General features: G+C 39.9%; 1 protein-coding gene across 1 annotated transcript; it reads right to left on the bottom strand.

Annotated features, from left to right (window-relative positions):
• Window positions 1-13,711: 13,711 nt before the first annotated feature.
• Window positions 13,712-15,089, bottom strand: olig2 (oligodendrocyte lineage transcription factor 2). The gene is made up of 2 exons (XM_042495284.1): window positions 15,025-15,089; window positions 13,712-14,549 (listed from the first exon to the last, which is right to left on the bottom strand). The coding sequence occupies exon 2, from the start codon at window positions 14,525-14,527 to the stop codon at window positions 13,712-13,714; it is 816 nt and encodes a 271-aa protein (XP_042351218.1). The 5' UTR covers window positions 14,528-14,549; window positions 15,025-15,089.
• Between the last annotated feature and the right edge of the window lie 8,697 nt (window positions 15,090-23,786).

A 23,786-nucleotide genomic window follows, 5' to 3' on the forward strand; every position in this document is an offset into this window, starting at 1 on the left:
AGAAAAAACAAAAACCAAAAACAATCTTCTTTTAAAATCAACAAATTTTAAAGCAAAAAAAAAAAAAAACGGACATGGAAATCGTCACTAAAATAAACATAAAATACAGCCATTTTAAGTTGTACTCACCTCCCCTGAAGTGTTTAAAAAAGTATTTCATATGCCTCCCCCTTTTTGCACCACCCCCGTCACTCTCATTAACAACTAACAATTCCTAATTTTTAAAATAATAATTTAAAATATTTAAAATAAACTACCATATGGTTATAAGAAGAAAACGATATATCAATGGTTGTTTCAGAGAATGTTTGGTCTTTGAATTTTTCTCAAAGTCCTGGAAAAGTCATGGAAATGTATTGGTAAAAATGTGTATGAAACCTGAATCTATGTTTTGCTACTTTTAAATTAAAAGCCTGAAAATCTTCTCTCTTGAATGTTTTTTAAGTTTTACATTGATTTGTTTGCAACAGTAAAGCTAAAATACTCTAGTATTCTGTTGTAGTCATTTTAAATTACCCCAAACATAAGCCATCTCAATGATTGTCTTTTGTTGCAGCAGATGTTCCTCTCTGAAACAATGTCACCAGGGATTTGCACTGTGGCTGCTAATAGGAAACTGTTAGTTAACCTGTACCCCCACAAAGTATCCTTAAAACCCCAGATCCTATTTAACCGTGACAATGATGGATTCACAGACACTAAACTTCAACAGGAATCCCTGTCTGAAGTAAAACACAGGCCTTCTTCTTCTAACTGAGCGATCGAGGTCAGCAGCTCCCCTAGTTAAAGTCTGAATGTTGAGGGGGCGGGTTGAGATGTTTCTTTTTGGGGTTTTATTAGCGGTACAAGGCCAAGAGTGCGTTTTCAGAGGTTAAACCCCCGTCTGTATGGAGGGCGGTGCCGCGAGACCAAAGTCACTGTTAAAGTGAAGGCTGATAGCAGTATGATGGATGAGGATACACGTCCCCGAAATTAGACTTCTGAAAGTGAAGCAATCCAGCGAGGGGAAGGGGAACAGGCTTTCAATGTGTAGTTGTTAAATAAAGAGACAACAACAAAAACTGGCTGCAGGGTGGAAATGCCGGGTTTTTTCTTTGTGAGGCATTGGCAAAAATGTCTGGATAGTCTCAACATGATCTTTTAACTGAGCAAACAAACAAATTCTAAACTTTTACTTTCTTATTTCAAATTAAATGACATTGTACTTATCAAGTTAAATGCAGCATGGTGGCAAAAAAAGAAGTCAGACTGAAGAAACATACATGATCAGACAGGCTGTAAACAAACCCGAAACAAACCAAACCCTGGCTTGGTGGTTCTTTAAATCATTTAAATCCCAGCACAACAAAAAGTGTTTTTTTCCTATTTTTTGTGACCTGGTTGGAATTGTCCCTGCATGCCTCCCTTTGGACACGTTTCGCGCTCGGCCGGCCGGGAGGACGCCGCGAGGCAGAACCAGGACACGCTGCAGGGATCACATCTCCCAGCTGACCGAGCAACACCGGGGGAGAGATACGAAAAGATACTGCTGCTGAGAAAAGGTGTCCGGGGCTAATTTCTCTAATTTGCTATGCTGTGGATGAGTGGATGCTCAGTGGATCAGTGGACAGATAAAAAGTTTGCTAAAGGCAGGAAACTTGTTCCAATATTAAGGTTATGTTATAGTTAGAGTATGTTACCACCACACTCAGTCATCACAAATTATTAATGTTCATTTCTTTATCTGTTAAAGTCTTAAACACAATTTTCTCCTTAAATTTCCCATTTCTTTGAGTGAAAAAAAAAAACTGCAGAAAATTGCCAATATACATATACTGCACTTTCATTTTTGATATATCACACTTGATAATGACTGATTTTGGGGTATCTGTGTCCATTTCTGTTGCACAAGCCAGGTGAAATCCTAATAAATGTATTTTTTTAAAGATAAACTGCAAATTTTAGAGTGGCCTTTTGCTGTGGCCAGCCCAGAGCACACCTGTGTAGTAATCTGTTTAATCAGCATTGCCACACCTGTCCTGTCCTGGTAGTTGGATTATCTTGGAAAAGGAGAAGACTGAAGGATTTTGACAAATTTGCAACCGGAATTTGAGAGAGATTAGTCTTTTTTCTGCATAAAAACATCTTAGATCTTTAAACCTCTGAAAAATGGGAGCCAAAGCCAAAATGTAAAAGCACAGTTGTAAGTTCACTATGTTTTTTGTTGGTTTGTTTTTTATGGCAGCACTATTTTATACTATATACCTTTTTTATTTTTTTTTATTTTTTTTTATTGGAATTCTCTCAAAATTCAGAGATACCTTGTATGTTTGCAACATTTGGGGTTTTGAGTGGAAACCTCAATATAGTTGCATTACAAGAGTTTTGACCCACTGGCAGAGTTTAAAAGGTTAAAGTGATCTGTTCTGATGGAAACCTTTTCTCCCACTTATTTACTGAATACTGAACATCATTTTGCATTTTAAGACATTGTTCTGATTTCACAAAATCTCGCCACGGCAGGCTGGCAGATGGATGCAGTGCATGTAAGATGATTCTTTCAAGCGTTGATGGACACATCTGTCAGCCTATACACCCTGTATCTCTCACACACACACACACACACACACACACACACACACACACACACACACACACACACACACACACACAACCCCCCCCCTCCCCTTGAGAATCTCTCTGCTATGCCTTACAACCTCCTCCTCCTCCTGCAGCTCATTCACCTCCCACTGTGCTCCTGCTCCTCACAGCCTCTCAGCGCATTAAAATCCCCACTAAGACCTGAGAGATCAGACTGAAGCAGCCACCACTCTCCCTTTCTATTCAGACTCCACTCCGAATAAACTGCAGCAGGTTTGTCACAGATGTTGTCCAAACTCATGACCAGCCTCCCACTGAGGACTGCTGACTACAAACACCGTGACAGCAGGTGACTGACATGTTATTTTTACAGTTTCATCAATTAAATGGTTAAAAACCAACTTAAAAAAAGAAAAATTATTTTGGTTTGCTTTGGCCCAGCTTGCTTGTAAATCAGCCATTCTGAGTGTGGTGCTAATTTGATTTATGAAACAGAGGACCCCGGGGGAGGCAACAACTCTGAGAGCGGACATATGTCGCTCTGCAACACGATATCAGGCCTGAGTAACTTGACAAATTGGGGTTGTAGTTATTAAAACATCTCATGGCTGCTGTACAGGCAGAAATAATCACACTAGACTGGCTTAACCACAACCCAAGAAAGTTCTGGACAGACGGCGCATAAAGTGTGTTGATAATAAAATGACACCTTACACTCTACAGTATCTAGTGTTTTAGTGAGGATGACTTATTTTGAGCACAGCCCAGTCGCCAGAGGAAAATATTGATGTTATACATTTCTGCAAACAACGGACATGTTACAAACTCAAGACCTACCTCTTCAGTTTGGCTTTTAATTATTATCTATTGACTATTTATTTATATTTTCAATCTGTTTCACAGTTTTACTATTTCCTATATTATTTTATTATTTTTTAACACACACACTTAATTATCATTTTGCTTTGTGATGTTATCCTGTCACACCTCGTATTTACAGTTTGAGTATTTTACTTATTTATTTATTTTATTACTATTATAATTGTATTCATTCATGTATTTTTTGTTTATTTATTTAGTTTTATCTCTCTATTTACAGGCTTAATCCTGCCTCGGGTGTTATGGTAGCATTACCTCAGTTCTTGGTTTTAATAGTGTTAAAGGGCTATACAAATAAAGTCTGAGTGATTGATTGATTTATACATTTCAAAATGTAGAATATCAACAAAATCATGTAGTTCTGATTACGCGTGTATGAGCTGCCTTTGTCATCAGGAGCTTGAGGGGATGGTGGATGGCCTGTCACACAGACAACATGGATGCCAAGGTGCAAACCACAATATACAACAAACAAACAACAACGCTGTTTTTGTTTTTTTAGCGACCTGTTGCTATGTCGTCAGCTGCATTTTGTCTTCCCCATGTAGCCAAAATGGCCTGGCTCAGCATGAGCCTGAACTCAGTACTACAGAGGAAATAAATTGGGCTGTGTCCAGTTGCCAATCTCGGTTGAGACTTGGGATAATGACGCCCTAGAATCATGACGAATAAAGTGGCCGGATTTCGGCTGCCATATGTGCCATCACTGAGCCATTTAAAAAAAAAAACCTGGCCCCTCATTGGACCAGGTTGCCAGACTAGCATAACATCACTCAGTGGAAACACAGTCATCTCACAATTGTGTTTTTCTTGACATTTCGAAAGTATTGCTAAAACTTTCACAGATCTGTAAAGGAAACCAGCCTTGTCTCAACAAAGTTAGAGCTGAAGCAACATTTCCTTGTTTTTTATTCTTTTCATCAGAAACAGCTTTTGGCTCATAAACTAAGGTTAATAAAAGGTGACGACTCTCTGAGGACCAAAAGTAACTTTAATTTCTGATTAGAGGGTTATCAGTCTATGAATATCTGTTCCTTTATTTATTTGGTGAGGATGGAAATATTTCGTTATGAAGTTTAATAAAGAAAACTTGTTACATCATAACTTATTTTCACCTTCGGTCTTCAGATCTTAATACATTTGGTTGGTGTGTTTAAGAGGTTTGTCTAAAGAGATTTTTTTTGACTCACGTGCGAGAAAAGATCCATCCACCTATTTCTCTCAATGTAAGACATGTTAGAAAGATCTCAGCATGAATCTGAACCTTTTGAGTCGACTCTAGGACACCCTGTGTGTGTCTGTGTGTGTTTCCCACATCATGTTAGGTTCTCTGAAACCTGTCAGGTTGAGTTTCTTTGTCCAATCGTCCCAGCTGCCAGCAGCAGTCAGACCTGGCAGGGCCACTGCCAGGGGACAGAGTTGAGCGTAACATGGTCAACATACCATATGGGATGTCTTCCACATGTCTTCCACACACACACCCACATATACATATGTCTTTGTGGTAAGTAGCATATATTTTGATTAATCTGGTGATGATTCTCCAACATAACACACTTTTTCTTTGCCTTAAAAGTGCCACATGTAACTCTGTAAAAGCTTTGAGTTGGTAGTTCCATCCGACGACCAACTCAAATTGTCAGTATTTGATAAACCCTGAATGAGACTCAACAATCAAAGATCTTTCGCCACAGTTAAGATAAGACAAGACAAGACAAGACAAGACAAGACAAGACAAGACAAGACAACCTCCGTAACTTTAATCACATGATTTAATGTAAAGAACATAACGTCATTTGTGGGGTCTTAATTTGTAGGATATTATTGGAACCGTTCTATGAGGATACGTTAAACAATGATGTTGGGTAATAAGGTCTGACCCCCTGTTGGTGTTCCAGTTTTTGCCAAAGGTGTTGGATAGGTTTGAGGTCATAGATCTATGCAGGCCAGTCAAATTCTTCCACACCAAACTGGGAAAACCATTTTGTTTTGTTTGTTGTTTGTGGATCTGTGAACAGGGGCACTGTCATTGCCTAACAATGAAAAACAGGCCCAGAGTTTGGGCTGTTTGGGGTGTTTAGTCATTTCTGTCATGACAAAAGCAGCTCAACAGACTGAAGGATGACAAGAACAAGAACTTATTTTAAATTTGATGATTATATGTTTGTCAGATTGGGAGCAGGTGCAGACATATCACTCTCCTGAAAGGCGTTTAGGAGGCCCTCTTCCCAGAGTCATTCAAAGTGTTGTCCACCCATCAGACAACTGGTCCCCACTGGCCCCCAGCACACCCCTCTGAGACCTCTGTGTCTCTGCATCGGTCAATTCATGTCCCAGTTCTGCACTCCTCAGATTCACTTTGATGTTTAATCCCATCCTGACTGTGTCCTCCTTCAGTCCGCGGAGCCGCTCGGCCAGTCATGAATATCCAAAGGTCTGCTTACTTGACAGGATTATCCCTCTTTTCAAAGCCACTGGGGACGATTCTTCAGCCACAAAAAACACACTCAATGGATCTTCTGCTCCCTCGCTTTGTTTCTCTCGCTTTCCTTTACTCTCACTCCTTTCTGTCTTTGTCCCTCCGGGCTTTTACAAAACACATTGATCCACCCGATCGAGGAGTTCATCTGCTGCTGTTCATAGATTACTGAATACACACACACACACACGAGTATTGTTAAGTTCTTAGCAGAAATATCCTGATGAGTTAATAAATGGATAAAGTACCTGCACCTCAGATTTTTTCATGAGTTTCCTCACTTCAGTACTTTGGTGAAGTTAATATGCACAAATCGAAAACACTCCTTTCTTCAAGTGGATTCAAAATGCCAGGAGACTCATCTAATGAAATTCAGCTGCTGATGTAACTGCATGGTTGCAAACTCTGGTTGCAGCTGCCTTGCAAATCACATCTAGGCTTAAAGGTGGATGGGTGCAGTTTGCAAACCCGAAGCTGATACATTACCAGCAATCATCTCTAAATTATTTCCAACCCAGCCTCTTAAAGTAAGACCCAGAGCGCTGACCTGAACTGATTATCAACCTGCTGTATAGGAAAATGCTTTGTTGCTGGAAACTGATGGGTGCACAGTAGACTGGGAAATAAATTATTGTACAAAGAGACAACATAGTTCTATCACTACCCTCAAATGGGGTTGCGTTTATCGTGTTCACGAAGACATTTTCTGAAAAGCTCAGTTCTTAAAAATGAACATGAATGTAAGTTGTTCATGGATGGTAAGTTAGTATATAGTCTTTTATGTTATATAGACCTGTTCTTCATAATCTTATATGTCTAAGGAAAATGTTGATATTCCCAAGGGTCTCATCTTTTTACTCTGTCTTTATGCCTTTGCATTTCCTGACGGGGGCACTCATGAGCAGCAACATGTGAACACGATACTGGACCTGAGCGCCACATGATGAGAACTATTTCAGTAGATTTCAGCCTCTGAACCGACTATATAACTGCTTCATAATTTCATAACAATGCAAAGAATACAGTTTTCACCACTCTCCACTGGTTCTACATGGCTTTCAACGCTTTCAAAAATGTCTTGCAAAAACAGGGCTAAACAAAACACCAAAGCCATGGGCCCGACTGAAGAGGAAACACCCATGGGGACACCAGATTTAGCTGTCGCCACCATAATGCAGAGTAGTCCGTTTCAGCAAAAATAGACAAGACTGTGACTGCACTGTCCACGCAGATTGAAAACCTCTCTGATGAGCTACAGAGAGAAATAGCCACAGTCTGCTCAGAATTACAACAGGCCATGGATTATGCCTTTGCATTTCCTTTATTATGTCACCTGTGCTCCAGCTTGGAAAACTGTTAGCCTCTGTGGCATCTAGACGCCGGAAATAGCATCCATGTTGCCATTGCCTAGCAGCGGAGCTCTTTGCTCAACTACTTCAGTGCCAAATAGATCGTATACATGCCTTCCCATGTGGTAACCACAAATAGAAGATCTATTAAAAGTATATGTTCTTATAGCACAGGTAAAAGCCCCCTTCATATTTTCAATGGATTGTGTTCACTTGTGTCTCCGCCTGTGTATTCTTGTGTGTATGAAAGTATTATTTTCTTTTATTCTCTGATGGCTGAAACACATATTGCCCCTCAGGTACAATAAAGTTTAACTTGACCTTGACAAAGGGTCGGTAAAAGCACCCGCTGTCATTGGCTTACACGTCACAAAGGGTTGGTAAAAACCTGGGATCTGTGCCTCAAATGCCGCTGAGAAATTGAAACTCACTGCAGGGAGTGTGTATTTCCAGAGAAACAGGCGGTTGGAGCAGTCAGCATTAGTCTTTGGGAGAACGGGCTGTCAGAGACAGCAGCTTACAGTCTGATCGGACATTTTTGAGACTTACTTGTCTCGAAAATTTGAGCTGTCGAAACAATGTCACGGCACCAAAATAGCTAACCAGCTGCTGTCTTCATATAAACAGACAGATACAAAAGCTGGATCAATTTTCTCATCTGCATTTAAGAAAGTGAAAGAAATATGCATGCTTTGGACTAATCCTTCAACACGATACAAAACAGCATATGAAAAGCCAGCTAAGCAACCACTTGTTGCTTGTCTAACACACACATTCAGCGGTTTTGTGTGTGTTAGTGTCCGTCACAGTGAGTAATGGTGGTTGAGGGAGAGCAGATGAGGCTGAGTCGGAGTAAACATCAGTCCCATGGGAAAGAGTGACCTCTGAGGTCTCATATTCACCTTAGAGCTCCATCTATTCCCTTGTAAGAGTTAAATCCTGCCTTTGTCTCTGACAGCTTCTCTGTTTGTTTATCTTCTCTCTCTTATTCCTCCTTTGCTGCATCATAGACTCTGTTTCTCTTTCTGTTACTCCGCCACCTCTGATGCATCCCACCGATCTTTAATCCTTTCAGCTAACACAACATGATACGCGGAGCTGAAAGGGTGCAGCTACATCTGTGCAGTGTTTTCAGGAAGGTTTAAATCCAGTTACAACAGTGTAAGACTGATGCTCCCCTTCTGTCCAAAGTTATGAATATTTAAACTGTGACAGAATCAACCTCAGACTCTCAGCATCAATGGATAAGTCAGGCTGCCACCAACAGTGGATAAGGAGCTGCTTATTCAAATCCAGTCACAGGGATGTGAAGCCCAGCTGCTATTGGCCAGAGTGATCAGCTGAAAAGATGCTACACAGTTAGTGTCTCTTTTAACTTTAGCACTATGTTAATCTGTCTAACAGAAAACTTTCTCATACGAGTTCGATGTAATTGTACCAACTTATATGTCTTCAACATTAGAGGACTAAAATATCTCAATTGTGCACCAATATTAAATAAAATAAAGTGTCTTCATTATTTTCTTACCATTTGAATTGATAAGCACTACTTACTAATCATTGTGAACTAAAGTTATTTTTTACATGAATAGATAAATCTTACATTTAAAATGCAGACGCCAGAAAAAAATGTCTGTATTGTATGTTTCTACATTTGCATGTTATTATGTGATACATTCACATTTATGTTTCATCAACTGTGGTTTATGTGTGCTAAAGTTTAGGCCCAAAAACACTTGGTTCTGGGTGGGAAAAGATCGTGTTTTGGCTTTAAATTAACCAATTAGGGGTCACGATCCTGACAGGAATAGCAGTGATGTCCATTAAATTAAAAAAAACAACTCTTTGCAGGCCTAAAAGGCCTCTGGAAAAACAGCAACAGGTTAGCTAAAATACACCCTTGTGTGGTGGCTAAAAAAGCTGGACAGGTAGCAATAGCCAGGTTTACAGATTTGCACAAAAAGGTAGGTGACATTTTCAAAATGGTGATAAAACACAATTGCGAGATGACTACGTTTCCATTGAGTGATGTAATGTGACTCACTAACATTTCAAGAAGCATGGTGACGGATGTTCACAACACCAGCAGTTTTTTGCTGTTGCAGTCACCACACTAGCCATCATTATTTGTAATTGAAGGCGACCTAAGTGTGTTATGCAAGTGATAATGAAAAGGCAAGCCCCTTGTACGTGGGAGCGGCCACATATGAGGGATTTCTCGGACATGACAGTCCACGATTTCACAGAGGAATTGTGGATTCAGAACTTAAAGATGATTCGCTCAACTTCTGAAGAGTTACGCTATGCAATAACACGTCATGTAGCGCCTGCTGTATCATGCATGAGGGAGCCAGTTCGTACTGACAAGAACAGCCATAGCATCATGTGACCTCTGAAAGCGAAAAAAGTGTTTCCATTGCAGTTTTACAAAATGTGTCTTTTTCAAATAGACAGAAATACCACCTCATGTAAGTATAAAAACGTTTTTTAAAACTGAGGTGTTTCCTTTAGGCATATTATATATTTGCAGTTTCAATTTGTGCAATTTAAAGGTTAATACAAACCCGCCTAATGACTCATTAAAAAAAACAACATTTTTTTCTGTTTGTTGATCTCTGACAGTTGCCTGCAGCTTGGCAGCATCTCTTCTAGGTGTCACACCATCCAAAATCCCCTCAAAGTCAGCTCATATACTAAGTCACTTTAGTTTGCAGAAATGTACAATGCCAACATTTTCAACAAATATAGGTGCTTCCACATAGGGTATGATGCCAGTCTGACGTATGAAAATTCAACACCTCCTCACTCCCAAAACTCATCACAGCCAGGCCAGTGGCCCTACACATCAAACTGTGACGCTTTGTAGATTCCAGTTTCCGCTCCTTACATGCTACAGTGTCTTTTCAACGTAAACTTCAATGTCCACAAGAAACATAGGTTTCAGTATCTACACTAACAAATTCTCCCATAAAATCACTGTAAACTACTGGCAGCTAAAGTTGTCAGCATCCTATTGCTATCCTACTGTTATTTTACAATGTCACTGCTGTAATTTATTTTAACAGTATATTATCACAACATTTTACAGTAGAATGTGAGGTTTACAGTGTAATACTGTAGCTAACCTGTGGATGATATTGTGAATAACAATTGTTGCATGTGGCTTCTGTTCCTCAGGCTGACCTTTGGTGAAAGTAAACACTGCATAATGCAAAAAATCATACAAGTGTTATTGTGGCTCAAAAAAGCATTGAGATTTATGATCTTTTACTGGAGTGTGGAAAAACGGTACATTACTGTAAGAATTTGTAGTTTTACAACAATTTGTTACAGTGTTAGGTTTTGACAACACTGAATCACTGGAAAAAGCCAAATCAAAAACTGTTAAAAGAAGTTTCTCCTCCATATAGACAACATCTGAAAATTGCCCTGAGTTGAACTGACTGATTTGCTCTTTGATTTAAAGACAAAGAACAGCGTATTGTACATGCTGGCTCTCTCTCATGGTTTCCTGCGACACCTGAACAGAACAATGGTTGTTAACATTATGAGTGACCCCTTTGCTTTTTGTGGTGTGACCGGCCAAAAGGTCTGATGTGAAAAAGGCCTTTGGAAATGTGAGGGAGAGTCCAGGTGTTTTCACTTGAGCCTGATTGCACCTCTTCTCGTGGGTGTTTTCAGACAGTTGCTGACTGGCATGTCCCATGTCTGCCCTTCTTTTTCACAGTGAACTGACACCTTTAAGATTTGAGTTGTCAAATGACCAAACAAAGAAAAAATCTTGCAGAGGCTCTTCAGATTCCAAACAAAATGACAATTTTATAACTGGATTACAAATGTGAAAATAAATTGTCATAGACTATAAAAGGACTATTGCTATGAACGAGAAGCGCACAAACCTTTTCACTTTGCAGATCAGAGGTCTGATTAACTTAACCTAAAACACTTGTGTGAGTTTGCAGAGCATTTAAGGCCGGTTCTACTTTTTTCAACAACAAAAAAATAAATTGTATTTTCATAATTTATTTTTTAGGTCCAACCATCGAATAACTACCTATATTAAACTTGTCTGACATTAAAGTTTCTATGTGCATATTCAAACTACTGCTTTGTCCAACTTCAAAACTGTCTTATATTAGCTAAGTCTCCTTTTTATGCCCTATCTCTAACACAACTCAAAGTTGAAAATTGCTCCCTTTTTGTGGATGGGGACCTTTTTAGTGTGTCACCTTGATGTGGATCCATCTGACTCTGCAGTTGAAGAAGAAATCAGAGAGAAAACTGTCTAATGTGCTGCTGAACTGAATGCTGCACATGTACATACAATTTAAAGTATGCTAACATATTCATTTAAGATCAGTGGAATTGTATGCCCATATTATTCTTAGATTTCCTATTAGTTTCCACGTGCTGAGACTGTTTAAAGATCTCATACCTCACCTGTAAACAGACTGTATTTTTGCCGTATTGCACCAAATGACCTCTTCCTCTCTGAAACGTCCTACAAAACCCTGAAGGACTCTGAATAATTCAATTCCAGTAATGAGACGAATAAACAAATGCGTGCATGAATATTCAGAGATTTAGTTCATATCGTTCCAGCTTCAAAAGCCTTTGGAAAACATTGCAACAGCATGCACAATCTGCTATGCAGCTGCTGCCTTTTCCTAAAGTGCACCGGCCTTTACTCGTCACTGGCTTTTTGTGTGCATCCTCAGCGTCTGTTTACACGCTTTTTGTGGGAAGTTGACGATTCTAAATGCAGTTTTTCTGGGTCATCCTCTTGTCATACAGGCTAGAAAATAGAAATCTATTCAATATCTACATTATATCAGTCTTTTAGCTCATTACAACTAATACATTCTACAGGCGGACGTACAGGTGCCTCTAAAAGTCATCAATGGTAAACTTAAGTGATTCTGCACCAGCTGAAGTCACCTTGTGTGCAACAGCGAAGGACCAAAAACTCGGACTTTGTTATGATCTGAATTTAATCCAGCATAAACAACTTTGTTTCATGATGGCACAAACGTTACAGTGTCATAAAATATTAGGATTATGTTCATTTTATTCAATAAATCTATGAAAAATGCACATTTTCATACTAATTTCTTGTTATTAAATACATTTCTGTATTCATTATACAGACCTCATGCATTTATGTTGGACACTTAGGTTAAGATTAAAGCTGAAGTCAAAAATCAGAAGAACTAAACACTTTTTTATTTTATTGTACTTGATTTTTTTTCTTACTTTTTTTCTGTCTGGATGTTTAATCTACACTGCACAGACACTGTTGAATCAACTGACTTAAATTATTAATTAAATTATTATTTTTTCAGTTAAAAATAAAAAATATTTAATTCCAGAAGTAATTTTATTCTCATCTAATATTTGATTAGTTACTTTGAGTATAGCAAAGACGAATATAGGTCACTGTGCCATTTTAAGGTGAAAAAGGGGCCTTTTTGTTGCTCAGCAGTTTAAAGTTTTTCCCATAGTCTATTTTTTATTGCCTAAGTGCTTTAAAATGATAACAATTATAATAAAAGGCAATTTCAGGTGAAACTGAATTTATTTGTCTTTTTAAAGCCTAATGTATATGAGATTTCTGAGTCAGAATGTATAAAAGAGCAGTTTGATGGCTTACCGTGTTTGTATTACTGTTGATGTTTTTGTAACTGTAGGCCTGTTGGTGTATCAGTGTTGTTTTTAAGTTTAATTAAACATATTTGTAATTCTATTGTGTAACAGAGATAAAAAGAAAATCACCAAAGACTTGTTTCCTTTTCAATTATTCATCTTTATTTTACATTTCATCCCCCCAACATAATCAGAGATCCATCTGAAATTCCCGTCCAAAATAAGTAAATAAATATCATTTTCATTTTTTTTTTATTAAAAAAATAAACAAGTGGTCATTGTTTGACAGAGAATGACTGATAGCCTACTGGGGAGAAAATAAGGAGAGAAGCGTTGAATAAGATAGAATGAAGCAGGTGCAACATGTATGTGAGGGGTGGGGGAGTCTTCCCACACATTAACAAGACTCTAATATATGATATCTCCGACTATTTAAACAATAATCCATCTACATATTTACACTCTGTATTTGTGGTTTGATTTGTGAACTTTGCTCTGCAGAGAGGATTCAATTTGATCTTTAAATAACTGCAGAGACTCTTAGATGCATGGGCCAGTAATACGCTGTTGTGCTTTAGGAGTTGTGTTACAGTTGAGGTTAATTACCATAAAACACTAAGTTAGTTGCAAAAAACCCCAAAGTCCCAGTAAGGAAAACCATTGCTCATTACTGGCTCCGTCGACTCAACGGATCCAGCAACAAAGATAAATAAAAAGAGTAATAATGTTTGGAGAAAGTGTCTTTAACGGCCCCAAAAGTTCGTCTCCAGATAGTTTGGAGTCACTTGGAGTCGCCGGTCAGCCTCGGCATGGTGACGGCGCTCATGCTGCTCACATGCGGAGGCGGGACTTGGCACATGCTGCACGGACACGGCATCCCGGTGCCGACGCCCCAGTGCTGGAAGCTGCTGCCCAGCGGCCCCGCGCCGGCTGCGGGCGCTTTGAGGAGTCCGTGATGGGGTCTGACCGAGGTGACGGCGGAGATACCGGGCGCTGACAGAGAGGCGGTGGAGACGGCTGGTGGGAGGAGCGGGTGGTGCACGGCCGGGTGAGAGGCGTGGGAAGCCGCCGGGTGTCCCGGCACGGGCCCCGCGTGCGTCATAGTCCCACAGGCTGCCGGGTGGAAGCCACCGTGGTGTCCGCTGCTGCCGTAGATCTCGCTCACCAGCCGCTTCATCTCCTCCAGAGAGTTGCTCAGCATCAGGATGTAGTTTCTCGCCAGCAACAGGGTAGCGATTTTGGAGAGCTTACGCACCGACGGTCCGTGCGCGTATGGCATGACCTCGCGGAGCCCGTCCATGGCCACGTTAAGGTCGTGCATCCTTTTCCTCTCGCGACTGTTTATCTTGAGACGGATGGTCTGCAACTCATTTTCGGACAGGAGTTTACGGTCTTTTTTGGAGAGCCGGAGCGCGAGCGCGTCCTCGTCGGCGCTGGAGAGGCCGCGCAGGCCGGGGAGCTCCGATGGAGAGTCGCTCTGTGTGGAGGACACGGCGCCGGAGAAACCGTGCACCGACTTTTTCAGGGTGGACAAGAAGATGTCGTCCACCTCAGGGGATGAGGGTCTGCTGGAAACGCGGCTCGTGTCTGAGTCCATGGTCTTAATCCAGCACTGTGATCTGAGGAGAGAAAAACTTTTGGTTAATTTAAAGAATGCCAAAATCCATCTAATGCCAACACAATAAAACATCAAATCAACTTTTTGGAAATCATGACAGCTCGTGATTTTCCTTTTTAGAAAAAACGTTATTGCAAATGTACCAGTTTAATTAGCATAATATAAAGCAGAAAAATGCAAACAAAATTTGGCTTTCGATAAACTGACACCCTTAACGCAGAAAAAGTATCCAAAAATGCTGCACAATTTTAATTTTTTTTAAAAGGCTAAAAGTAGCTACATTTCTTGTAAATTTGCTTCACTTTTTATCTTTAAATTGACATTTGACCACCCACTAAGTCATAACAGATCAATAAGTGCCCTTGTCTGTTCTACATTGACTAACTAGCTTCTGGCTTGCAATAAGTAAAGCAGAAGGAGAAAAGACATAAAATCTGTCTATCAGAATGTCTAAAAACAAATAATCAAACACCTACCGAGAGTGTTTCCAAGCGCGATGGTGAGAAAATCTGCACGTCAAATCCACTTGTTACTCCAAATCGCATCTGACAGCCCATTTGGCACGCCTGCGTGTGACCGCGCGCTTTTATAGCTGGCTGCAGCGCACAGAGGCCGGGTCACCGGGACAACGCAGTTTCTGTCCCCGCTGCCTCCCTGCGACCAATCAGCTCCGTGCAGGGAGGAGGGGGGTGAGGAGGCGCAGGGGAGGAGGGAGACGGAGGGTCCTCCAGCCTGATGTAATTACCAACGCACAGCATTAAGTGAAATCAGACACACTCCCTCCTACATATGGCCCCTTCTTGTGAAAATGTTGGCCCGCGTGTGGATGGATTTTATTATAATAACACAGATAATAAGACACATTTTGCCCCTTATAAGTGGAAGGTAATGTGTATCTGGATCCGGAAAAAAAGTTTTGTTTTTTTTTTTGTTTTGTTTTTTTTTTAAATCAGGTCTCTTTTTTGTGATAGATTATAATTTTCCGTTTTGTGTAAAAAAAAAAAAAACCCAGTTGTTTAAAAATGTCTAAATACATTTTACACACATGTATTTATTTTAATTTTTACATTTTTATCATTATCATTATTTTGACTGAAAATTCGTTCTTTATTTTTTTAATTTTAATTTTTCTTATTTAACCATCCGAGCTGCAGGCCAATCCGACCATAAAATCCCGTCTCCCCTCCAAATGAACAGTAATAACGGGTCGAAGCCTCATAAGCAGCTCAATATGTTTCCTGCTTGCAGTTTTGCTGTTAATATGGTCCGTTGTTACCCGCTGTCGACCAGCAGCTGCCGTTAAAGTGCATCTTTAACGTTAATTAATGAAGTGTGCAAAATTGTTTCTAACGGTTATGATCCGTAACATTTCAATTAGTCTGCAGAGAGCGATAGCGCTGCGGCCTGCTGCTGGCGCTCAGACGGCCTCCGGCTGACATAAGGGCCCAAACCGGTGATTTGCTCTCGGACGTAACTGAAGCTGACAGCAGCATTGTCCCCAAATATGAGTTGGATTGTGCAGTCAGACGCAATCAGCGCTAATTGCCTGGACAAGTTGTTCTGTTTTCATAAGACTGGGCTCGGAATATCCCATCTGTATTTTCTTACTAATAAAATAGATAAATCAAAGTTCGTTAAATATGTTATTTTGCAGACTCAGCCACGTGGCTGCAGAATTGAATAATAAATTGGTGAATAATCAGTTGCTGCATTGCAGGTTGGACTTGTGTTAAATTCCCTTTTTGTTGTTTGATTGGTTTTTATTTGTTTTGTTTTGTTTGTTGATGTTTGTAGTTTACATTGCCCCATTTCGTTTTTAATGTATGCCTCTGTCTTACTTATATATCATAATAATGTAATAATACTTATGTATTATAGTCTTGTGAATTCTTGAAAATATTTTGGCTGTTTATATGTCTGTGTACTTGTCTTCATTAGGGTCTGTTGTCACTTTATTACACAATGTGAAAATAAAATAAAATAAAATTTAGAAATAGAAGTAGGCTTTAAAAAAAGAATAATGAGAAATGTAAAAGATGGGTTGTAATTTATAAAACACACACACACACACACACACACACAAAACAGTAAAAAAAATAAACAGTTATATATTTACCCTTTTTGTTTTTGTGTTTTAAAATGATTACAATAAGATTCATTAAAAATCCATAACTTAAATAAAATTAAATGTTCAATCAGTATACCCTTAATCAAATGTAGATGTGTTAAATATCTCATTAATTTTTAAATTACTCTATTTATTTTTTTGTCTGTGGTTACTTAGTTCCGTTACTTTCCCGAATTAAGACTTTGTGCTGTTGCCGTGGTTACCTGCAGTGTGATATACCTTGCGCACTGATATAGAACGTTGGTTTAACAGTTAACCGGAACTATGTTTGAGGGGCTCGCGTTCGATTGTAACGGTCACCTGCCAGCCAATCAGAGGCCGACATTTCCCAGTCACCGTCAGTCAGGTGTTGTATCGATCCGCCAAAGACGTCACAAAATCAAGGTCGTCTCACACTCACACGCACACGCACACACACACACACTGTACTTTTCTCCTCTGTACGTTGCGCTCGCGTGTTTGGTCCCGTTAAATCAGATTATGGTAATGAAGGCGGTTAAAGTGGCATTTTAAATCAGGAGGTTTGTATCTGTGCCACCTCTTGCTTCATTAGACATTCCCACACTCTCACTGATGCTCCGGACACACACACACACACACACACACACACACACACACACACACACACACACACACACACACACACACACACACACACACACACACACAGACTGCAGCCTTTTCCTTCAGCTCCCTTCACATCTTTTGCATCATCATTTTAAAAGTCCAGTTATTAGTTACAATTAGGCTACCTTGTACTAGCAAAAAAAAAGGGTGTAAAATTTACATCCAACGGAAATTATGAAGGCTTTGTGGTCGTTAATAGCACATATTATTTAGTCTTCTAATCTTAATTTTGCAACAGACTGAAACAAAATCTAAATATAGCCATGAGTCTGGACATCTCTAAATTTTGTTAGGCCTATTAGATTAATGTAGGCTAATATTATCAGCTTTAGGAATATGCTGGGGCCCCAAACTAAGGTTGAGAAACACCTGCTTATGAAATTAATATTTAATGACAATAATCTCTGCAAAACTAATAACACATAGTTAACTTTTGGTACAAATAAATAAATAAATAAATAAATAAATGTCCTCAAATTTCCGCAAAATTGTGACATTTCAATTCCTACATTTTAAACAGCTGTCAGTCAGCCACTAGGCCTAATGTTAAAAGTTATCATGATGAATGGATTCATGCTCTCCCACTCCACATTTATTTTTTCATAAACAAAAGCTTGTTCACAAAGAAAAAAACCCTGTATTTTTCATACTCCAGTGGTCAACTGGAAGAAGTGCATTTCACCCCTCAGTCAGTTCATTTGCAACATCAAATTTGGTAAGAAATATCTCCAAAATTGCTAAACAACAGCACTGATCCAACCTCCACAAACATAAATAATTAAGGGGAGATGAATCCAAAAAAGCAGAGAGCCTTCAGTTACATCATCCTTGTATTTTTCTATTTCAAATAATACAGATATACCCTGTATTCAGTGTGCCTTCATCAAGCCCCTCTGAGGGTTTTTTTTGCACCTCTCCCTCACATTTCTGTTATTTAGTTAGCCTACTAATTTGTGAAGAAAAAATGTCCTGTTAAAATTATTTTCCATAAAATAAATCACAAACACTACAGCCGTGTGATTCCCACAACTGTGTTTCTCCGCTGCTGTATCAGCCGACACTCGCAGACTTTCCAGCAGATTCTGAAACCTGGCTGCAGGGATTAACTCCCGATTCAGCCGCATCACATTAGTGAGGTCCAGCAGTGATGTTGGGTGATCAGGTCTGGCCCACAGTTGGTGTTCTAGTTTATCAAAGGTATAGGGCTCTGTGCAGGCTAGTCAAGTTCTGGCTTTGTGCACGGAGCCCATTGTCACACTGAAACAGGAGTCGAAGCAGTATTGTTAAAAAAAATCTTTATATACTGTAGAATTAAAGTTTGACTAGAACTAAAGCGCTCAAATTGGAAAAAAAGCAGGAGCCCTAAATCGAAAGTACACAAAAGTATGTGGACGGGGTTGTTTTTAACATTTCCTATTCCCCTCCAACTTTGACTCTCCTCAACACTCCTCACCGCCATCCTCTCCTCCTTTCTCCCTCTCTCTCTGTCCATCAGTCTGGGTGGCGGTAGGCCCGGTGTCGTGGTGAATACCAATAGTGAGGAGGAGCATATGTGAGCCATACTTAATCCTGCTAATCTGCCTCCAAAATAAAAAAGAAAGGGAACAAAAAAAAGCAGAAAAGAGAGGAGGGTGGAAAAACACGAGAGAAGGTTTCTCTTTCTGTCTGGGGAGCTGACCGACTGAGGCCAAATGAACTGAAAGACATGAATAACGTCCTGGCTCTCCCCCTCCATCTCTTTCTCTGCCAAATCTTGGAACGAAATGAAGCAAAATTCTCGCTTTTGTTGAAATCTGTAGTGAGGAACGTGAGACGCCGCCTGCCACCGCCACTGCTGTTACTGTGTGTGTTTGTGTGTTGTCTCCCAGTTAGATTCACATGCAGCTCTCCTGTACAGACGATTTACTGTACATCTAACGGCAAAGTTAAGTGCCAGCACAGGAAATGAAGATCTGAATGTCTTTTGAAGAAAAATCACATTGTTTCCCCTAAAAAATACTTTACAAAAGCAAACTATTGAACATGCATAACATTTGCTGAGATAAATGTTCTGTTCAAGTTCAGATAGACAGATAGATAGATAGATAGATAGATACTTTAGTTATCCTGAGGAAAATTCATGCTGTCAGCTGATCACTTTCACACAAACAATAAAAGCATCACAAAAATATAATAAAAACATAACAAATATAAAAAAGAAAGGCAGCTGCAGAAAAATAACACAGCACACGCAAACACACACACACACACACACACACACACACACGTACAGAGCAGCGGACAGGCAGCCCTCTTGTGCAGGCGCCGGGAGCCATGTGCTCAAGTTCAAGTACAGGAAAAAAAACAAAAAGGACCCACACACTATAAGGACGAAAATCTCCATAAAATACCAGTTTGTAAGAGAACAACCGCAAAAGTGCAAAAACAAACAAACAAAGACATAAATAAATATATTCTATTGGCAGGAAAGTAATCCAAGAAAATCTAATTAGTGGATACAGAGAAGAGCGGTCACCAAATGACCACAATCAGTCACTCAATGAGAAAGAGGTAACCAGAGTAATGATTACCATAGTAACCAGCAGAGGTTTAAACACGAGACCACATGTGTATGCCTCATCGAACCACTCAAGTTGCTCCTACAGTTTACAACCATGTCTCTGAAAACACGGACGCTTCACACACATCTTCCCCCCGGCAGCACAGAAGATCTACACAATCAGCACAGTTTCAAGGTGGACGCCAAAAGATTAGTGTCACCAATTTGGACCAAATGTCTCCCCCTCTGTTCCTGAGTTATGATGCTGAATAATGGCCAGAAAAGTGTTTTTGCAGAACATTATAATATGAGGTTGACCTTTGGCTTTTTAGATATAAAATGTCCCCACTTCATCATTTTATTTGATTAGACACTTGTGTGAAATGTTGTCATAATCAGTCTATGAATTCTTGAGTTATGACCCAAAAACATGTTTTGTGAGGTCACAGTGACCTTCGACTAAATTCTGATACATGCACTCCTTCGCCCAAGGGGATGTTTGTACCAAATTTAAAGAAATTCCTTCATGTTCATGAAAATGAAACAGATGCGAGTTCTCAGTGACCTTTGACCACTAAAATATTATCAGTTCATCACTGAGTCAAAGTGAATGTTTGCGCCAACTTTCAAGAAAATTCTCTAAATGAGAATTAGTTATCGCAGTAACAAGAATGGGATGGACAGACAGGATGAAAACCCGAAAACATAATGTCTCACGGCGGAGGCAAGGATGAACAAAAGACAAGCAAACGAGAGGACAGAAGGCAAATAAACCCACCTACCTTTAAGGTGTCTTGTCTTCCCGTTCTTCCTCTGATGTATCTGTTGAACAGCAGAACATAAAGTCATGTCGTTAAAAGTTTGGTGATAAATCTGTTACAGTCAGTGACTGTTTTGCATCACACACACACACACACACACACACACACACACACACACACACACACATTTTAGTATCTCCCCTGTATTGCATGCAGCTTCACTTTTTGTTGTTTCGGGACCCCTCTGCCCTTTTTTTGGTCTGCACCAGGTGAAGCTGATGATCGCTAATGTGACTGACTTGGCAAACAGAACTTTTTCACAGCAGACGTACACAGCTGCTGTAGTTACTGGTTTTAATGATTATGTCCTGGTGTGGTGCATGCTGACTCACTGGGATGGCTTACTGGGACACTTAAAGTGAGCCGTCATTAACTTTTATCAGTTTCACCTGTGCTTTTCCTACTGTAACATGTCAAAGTGTCTGCAGTGAAAAAAGGTCAATCAAGACCTGTTTGGCCCTCGTCACTCCTTGGCTCTGATGTCAGTATGTTCTGAATCAATCGACCTCATGCAAGAACAAATGTTATATCCTCATCCTCAAACGCTCTGTTTTTCTCATACAAACCTGTTTTTTTATTGACCTTCATTCAAATTATACAGAACACTGTAGAGCCATAAAATTCATTTGAAAACACTGAAAAACGTTCATTTTAGTAACATATCTGAAATCATTTCAAATACATAAAAAAAAGAATATAAAACAAAAACAATAATACAAATAACATTAAATTGCATGAGGGAGATTTAAACCAAGACATGCACCTTATTTGTTTTAATTAGATATACATTTTTTGATTATCTGAGAGGTCTTCATAGCTTTTTTATTTGTCGTTATCTTAGAGACAGACAAAAAATATATTGTACTTCAACACTTAACAAATGGATATTGGAAATAATTTGACTACTTAAGCTTTGTGGATGTGATATTTGCCAATAAGACAGATCGTCAGTCAAACCTGCTGAAAATTGCTTGTTTCAGCCTGATGAACACCACCTGTTCACAAGGAGGTGTGTACTCACAGGATTTGACCATTAGTGTAAAAAAATGCCCCTGAAACAGCCATATAATGCCTCCTGTTCTCTGTCTGTGTACAAGTTTCATTCACATAAATGTCACTCAAGAATAAACAGAATTTCACTCTGCAGAGCCTCACATATCTCTGTCAGAAATCAGCAGACAAAAAGATAACAAGATTAGTAGCATCAGGTGCAATCAGTAAAAGGTATTAATGTAATCAGAGCAGCGCTGTACTGTGACAAAAAGAGTCAATGGCCTGATCAGGCAGCAACTGCCCAGGCTGAAAAATGAAGTCAATGCAGAAGTGCCAAAAACTGCAGTTCATCGAACAGCCACATGAGGCTCCAAAACAGTCACTCCCTCACAGACCCTCATGTTAAAACGCCAAATTTTTAATTAATTAATTAATTTAAAAAAACCCAAAAAACAAACCATATATCTTATTAATGCTTACACATAATTAAAGGTGAGCCGCTTGAGTGATTGGCTGTCTGCGAGGCTACAGTTCGTGAGTCAGATGCACACGTCCCTCCTCCACAGCTTCTCATTCAAATATAGCTCCAAAAAACCAAGAGAGAGGACAAAATGCCACAATGTGGACAAATGCTGTGACTTAACAACAATAAAATACTGTATTCATGTGAAATTGTTTGGTGCTGTGGTTAGCAATGTATTGTGGGTTGCTCTACTTGAAGCAACAAGATGGAGGCCCTTAACAGTATGCTTTTTTAATTACAGGACACTATAGTATGTTTTTTTGGTATCAGGGTGTTGCATGGAGAGTTCGGAGCCCGGGAAAAGTCTGATTTAAAGTTAGCCTTGTAATTCAAACATTAGGCTCGTGCTTTTTGTTTCTCTGTCAATTTTCTTTAGAAAAATAATTTGCAGTTACTTCAGAAACTGTTATTTTGGACAGGATATTTTCCCCTACAGGGGCACACAATTTGAAGGACGTGCTACACATCAACAAGGGTTTAATACTTGTGAAGGTGTCTGAACATGTAAAAAGTGACGTTGATCCAGGTTTAAAAAGTAACTTATAAACAGTTACAGCTGGAGATCAATAAGGGAATTCCTCCAAACTTTGTAACACCTGATGACTCGTACAGATCTGCACAGGTACATGTGGGGTCAAGAGGTCACTGATGTAAGCAGACTCAGGTCGTCTCACACATGACGAACCCCGAGGATGGTGGCTGCAGAGGGAGTCTTCAGTCCTCTGTGTCTCAGGGGCTGGACAGTGTTAGGTTATGCTGGCCGGGGGCTTTATCTCTACAACAGCTATTAGGAGGTAATTAAGTCCTAACACTGCAGAGCCTCCCATGGTTACTATAACATAACTGCAAATGGGAAGCTTACAAGCTCCTTTAGACGGCATGACAAATTGAATGGAACTCATTGGGCTTCGGCTATTATTCCAGCGGCCCCATCTGGCTGGGAAAAGATAAAGGGGATTTGCTGGAGGTTGTGAGGGGTTGAGCCTCCATGCTTGGTGTGTGTGTGTGAGGGATAAGGAACGAGAGGGGGGGTCCCGGTCCGGAGTGGGGAGTGTTTTGAGGGTTCCAGGGGGATTTTTTTTTCCTCCTCTTTGGTCTGAGCTTCAATTCAACAGGCAGCCTGAGATTTGCTTTGGCCAAATGTTACAAATGTTTCGACAACCTGGTCTCTGATCCTCGGGGGTCACCCAGGAGGGCACGGGGGTACAACGGCTTTACGCCCAGAGATTTAACAAAGCAGCATGGGGATGAATATATTCACACTTGTATTCACTCCCCGGGCCTCCAGATGCTTGTTTTAGCGAGACGTAGGACTAGACTCGGCTGCGTACGGACCAAAGCAGGCCAGCTGGCGGTTTGTGTCCACAGTGTGTCCGTGACCAAACTTGTGTGGACAATAAAAGTGTCACGTTCACTGAAGTGATGCTGTCGATTGTTGACGGGGAAAATATGGTGAAATTATTTTAAGACTGTGGAAAGGTTTTAAAGATTTTAAAGAGTTCTTGAGTATATTTAAACTGAAATTTCACCTTTGTTTCCATTGTTTAAAAAAACCATTTGAATCATGTAATAATGTACACGCACTTTTTCATGACACTTAAAACCGT

The sequence above is a fragment of the Plectropomus leopardus genome, chromosome 10, assembly GCF_008729295.1.
Source record: "Plectropomus leopardus isolate mb chromosome 10, YSFRI_Pleo_2.0, whole genome shotgun sequence".
Classification (NCBI taxonomy): Eukaryota; Metazoa; Chordata; class Actinopteri; order Perciformes; family Serranidae; genus Plectropomus; species Plectropomus leopardus.